This window comes from Tachysurus fulvidraco, chromosome 23, assembly GCF_022655615.1.
Source record: "Tachysurus fulvidraco isolate hzauxx_2018 chromosome 23, HZAU_PFXX_2.0, whole genome shotgun sequence".
Classification (NCBI taxonomy): Eukaryota; Metazoa; Chordata; class Actinopteri; order Siluriformes; family Bagridae; genus Tachysurus; species Tachysurus fulvidraco.
The window spans coordinates 21881664-21886663 of record NC_062540.1 but is presented as its reverse complement, the minus strand read 5'-3'; the positions used below and the strand labels follow the sequence as shown (position 1 = coordinate 21886663).

The 5000-nt window shown below is 41.6% G+C and overlaps 1 protein-coding gene across 1 annotated transcript in view; it reads left to right on the top strand.

Moving 5' to 3' along the window:
* Positions 1–5000, top strand: part of slc6a1a (solute carrier family 6 member 1a) — a 14780-nt gene that overhangs the window by 2008 nt on the left and 7772 nt on the right. Inside the window, exons 3-9 of the mRNA XM_027159461.2 lie at positions 1377–1508; positions 2376–2476; positions 2570–2679; positions 3090–3222; positions 3628–3762; positions 3857–3960; positions 4338–4462. Of these exons, the coding sequence (XP_027015262.2) occupies positions 1377–1508; positions 2376–2476; positions 2570–2679; positions 3090–3222; positions 3628–3762; positions 3857–3960; positions 4338–4462 (840 nt within the window). The remainder of the gene's footprint in view (positions 1–1376; positions 1509–2375; positions 2477–2569; positions 2680–3089; positions 3223–3627; positions 3763–3856; positions 3961–4337; positions 4463–5000) is intronic.

Below are 5000 nucleotides of genomic sequence, written 5' to 3'. Positions count from 1 at the left end.
ACATCAGGAACCATCTTTTAAACAAATTATTGACACTAACCACAGTCTTCACTCCCACACCACAGTCTTCACTCCCACACCACAGTCTTCACTCCCACACCACAGTCTTCACTCCCACACCACAGTCTTCACTCCCACACCACAGTCTTCACTCCCACACCACAGTCTTCACTCCCACACCACAGTCTTCACTCCCACACCACAGTCTTCACTCCCACACCACAGTCTTCACTCCCACACCACAGTCTTCACCGTCACTAATCAGGTCATGGTCATGTTGTGTGAGTCCTGATTATTATTCAGCACACAGAATAGCACTTGATCCAGTCTGATATTTTACAGATTATATTTTATATCAAGCTCTGTGTGTGTACATTGTGTGTGTGTGTGTGTGTGTGTGTGTGTGTGTGTGTGTGTGTGTGTATACATTGTGCATGTGTGTGTGTCTATGTACATTGTGCGTGTGTGTATGTACATCGTGCGTGTGTGTGTGTGTGTGTCTATGTACATTGTGTGTGTGTGTGTGTATGTACATTGTGTGTGTGTCTGTGTATGTACATTGTGCGTGTGTGTGTGTGTCTATGAACATTGTGCGTGTGTGTGTGTGTGTATGTACATTGTGCATGTGTGTGTATGTACATTGTGCCTGTGTGTGTGTGTGTGTGTGTGTATGTACATTGTGCCTGTGTTTGTGTATGTACATTGTGCGTGTGTGTGTGTGTGTGTCTATGTACATTGTGCGTGTGTGTGTATGTACATTGTGCGTGTGTGTACATTGTGCCTGTGTGTGTGTGTGTGTGTGTGTGTGTGTATGTACATTGTGCCTGTGTTTGTGTATGTACATTGTGCGTGTGTGTGTGTGTCTATGTACATTGTGCGTGTGTGTATGTACATTGTGCGTGTGTGTGTGTGTGTGTACGTACATAGTGCATGTGTGTGTGTCTGTACATTGTGCCTGTGTTTGTGTATATACATTGTGCATGTGTGTGTACATTGTGCGTGTGTGTGTGTACATTATATATGTGTGTGTGTGTGGGTGTGTGTGTGTACATTGTGCCTGTGTTTGTGTATGTACATTGTGCGTGTGTGTATATACATTGTGCATGTGTGTGTGTGTGTGTGTGTGTGTGTGTGTGTGTGTGTGTGTGTGTGTGTGTGTGTGTGTGTGTGTGTGTGTGAGTGTATGTACATTGTGCGTGTGTGTGTGTACATTATATATATATGTGTGTGTATGTGTGTGTAGGTGTGTATAGCCACAATGTAAATAATGTTGTCATGTTGTAGTTCCACTGAAGTGTCAGAAGGTGGTGCTGTACTTTACTCCGATCACTGAAGGATGATTTGTATAGAAGTTTATGTTTGTTTTTTTCACACAGGAGCTTTCCTGATTCCTTATTTTCTGACCCTCATATTTGCCGGAATGCCCTTGTTTCTCCTGGAGTGTTCTCTGGGTCAGTACACGTCCATCGGTGGACTCGGAGTGTGGAAGCTGGCACCGATGTTCAAAGGTAAAGCGTCGTTACACAAACGTACACCATCACACACGTCAGGACTGAACACCGTCGTAGTGCTGCAGTTTAAATTCTCATAAGATTCCCAAACCTGCTCACGGAATCTCACATAAGGTTGGAAACGGACCTGGAATACTCTGTACCTGAGGAACGAAAGGTTCTAATCATCTACAGGATGCGATGCACTCGCTGAAGGTCTACAAAATGGGATGATGTCACTGTATCAGCTTTATGTCTCAAAAAGGTTCGAGGGATTCGACCCAATGAGTTACACGATACAGTAATGAAACTATCAGAGTTGGGATCTGAGCTCGGACCTGGTGCAATGTGGTGAAGTGTGTGTGTGTGTGTGTGTGTGTGTGTGTGTGTGTGTGTGTGTGTGTGTGTGTGTGTTAAAACACAGCTCATAACCACAGTTTATATGGCCATTCAGTAGAATACATCCACATACACACACTTTTTCTGGTCTTATGATCTTACATATCGATGTCATCCTCCTCTGACCATAACAACCTTCTCCTCACTATCGTGACACGTTGAACTCGTTGTAGCTCAGTGCAGGGGGAGGGGGTGACAGTTAAGTCTGACCAGACCCTGAACAGCACCAGATCTCTGGAGCTTTACGTTTCACTAATCATTCTGAGCTCTTAGTCCTGGGTCTGAGTGTGAAAAGGACCCTATAAGGATCCTGGGATGAGCAGAGGGCAGTCTATCTGATCATAGCAGCAGTTCAGCTCTGATGTGTTCTGATGTGTGTTTACAGTTTCAACAATTCTCTTGCCTTGTAAACATCTAAACGGTTCCACCATGCAAAAGCCTCAGCATCGCTCAGACAATGTTAATATTTGCCCCGTGTGTGTGCAGGAGTTGGTCTGGCTGCAGCCGTGCTCTCCTTCTGGCTGAACATTTACTACATCGTGATCATTGCTTGGGCTTTGTACTACCTGTACAACTCCTTCACCACCGTAAGGAACACATCTCACCTGCTTCATCACGCTCAGACCCTCCTGACATATCGATACAAAAAAACAATTTTATTTAACTTTTTTTAATTGTAGGAGCTTCCATGGAAATCCTGTAACAATCCATGGAACACAGAGAGATGCTTCACAAACTACAGCATTGTAGACTCCACCAACCTGACCAGCGCCGTCATGGAGTTCTGGGAGTAAGAAAAATGTTTTTCATGCCTTTTTCAATCTGAGGCTGAGGACAGAAGAGCTACTCGTAATCTGAGACATCTTTAGCACTTTTGAAAGAGTGGAATATAATAATATTCCAGGGAGAAGGTGCTTTAACACAGGATTAGTTAAGGGGGGTGTAAACTTCTGTTGTTTCTTTTTCCCCTAAAATGTTCCTATTAATTTCACTTGAAAGTTCTTGGTTGCTGTTTCAAATTAAAGGTGAACAAAGTTGTGAAATGATTGAAACCTTTCAATCAGAGATAAAACAAGCTAGCTAATCTTAGGCTAATGGTTAGTGTGCGAAAAGCGAGCTAGTTAGTGATTAGTTAATCCAGACTTCTCTACTGTCTAACCAGTCAGGTATAAAGTCTAACGATATGATGAATTAATACAGACGCAACGTACACAACATCACCGAGGGTCTGGAGAAACCGGGACAGATCCGCATGCCGCTAGCGATAACACTGGCCATCGCTTGGGTCCTCGTCTACTTCTGTATCTGGAAAGGTGTTCGCTGGACTGGAAAGGTAAAAACTTTTGTGTGAAAGAAATTAAAAATAAACTAGATGTTGATCAAGAGTTCAGTAAGATGAGTTTTAGCACTGACTAAAGTAAAGTAAAGTCTGATCTGAAACCCAGCAAAAGAACAACAAACTCACAGGAAGCATCAACAGTTTCTCCACAAGATCGTGGCTTTAAACGTCAATAAAAAGTCAGAGATATTTATTGAGATCATTATCTTGTGAGACGGTAGAATGCATGTACGTCCTCTTTACGTCATTAAATCTACATCCAGACATCACAGAAATCTTCAGCTTCTCAGATCATATGGACAGAAAGCTGAAAGTCGTCCTGATGATGTTTGTCACTGATGATCTCCTCGCACTAACGTGGTTTTCCTCTGTGTTGTGTAAACTACACCGTGTCTGTAGGTTGTGTATTTCTCGGCCACGTATCCCTACTTCATGTTATTTATTCTGTTCATCCGCGGAGTCACGCTTCCTGGAGCCAAAGAGGGAATTCTGTTCTACATCACGCCTGATTTTGAGAAGCTTAAAGAGTCTGAGGTGAGAAATGTAACGTGATATAGAGAAGGAATCAGATGAGGAAGGAGCAGATCGGACGTGAGTGGTTTGTGTCGTTCTTCTCTTGTTCTCGCAGGTCTGGCTGGATGCTGCAACACAGATCTTTTTCTCGTACGGTTTGGGGCTCGGATCTCTGATCGCGCTCGGCAGCTACAACACTTTCAACAACAACGTTTACAGGTATGACGAGATGATGCTTCAGCTGTAAACCGTCCTGCAGGTTGTGTTGTAGCCAAGTGACCACCATTGTGGCAGTACACCAGTGTTCAGTTCTGGATTCTGATTGGTCAGAAGATGTTGAGTAGTTTTTTTTATTTCACTTCCATTATATATATTTATATAACAGCTTTATATTATTATTAGTCCAGTGATGTTTACCGAGCCCTCTCATTTGACTAATGTAAAAGGATATGAATAAACATGAGCAATTTGTGCCTGGAATAAGTGTGTAATTAAACCTCAGAGCTCTCAGTACATAATTAATGCATTCCTCTATGGCTGGAATTAGTTCCTTACAGTTCAGCCTCTGATATATTTAATGTCTGTCTTTTCAACAGAGACTCTATCATCGTGTGCCTTATAAACTCAACCACAAGTATGTTTGCTGGATTTGTCATTTTCTCTATCGTGGGTTTTATGGCTCATGTGACTAAGAGGTCGATAGCTGATGTAGCTGCTTCAGGTAACTCCAGCTCTCCTTCATAGTGTTATAGAGTCATTTACAGGGTTATAGAGTCGTTTATAGAGTTATAGAGTCGTTTACAGTGTTATAGAGTCGTTTATAGAGTTATAGAGTCATTTACAGTGTTATAGAGTCGTTTATAGAGTTAAAGAGTCATTTACAGTGTTATAGAGTCATTTATAGAGTTATAGAGTCATTTACACTGTTATAGAGTCGTTTATAGAGTTAAAGAGTCATTTACAGCGTTATAGAGTCATTTATAGAGTTATAGAGTCATTTACAGTGTTATAGAGTCGTTTATAGAGTTAAAGAGTCATTTACAGCGTTATAGAGTCATTTACAGCGTTACAGAATCATTTATAGAGTTAAAGAGTCATTTGCAGTGTTATAGAGTCGTTTATAGAGTTAAAGAGTCATTTACAGTGTTATAGAGTCTTTTATAGAGTTAAAGAGTCATTTACAGCATTATAGAGTCGTTTATAGAGTTATAGAGTCATTTACAGTGTTATAGAGTCATTTATAGAGTTGTAGAATCATT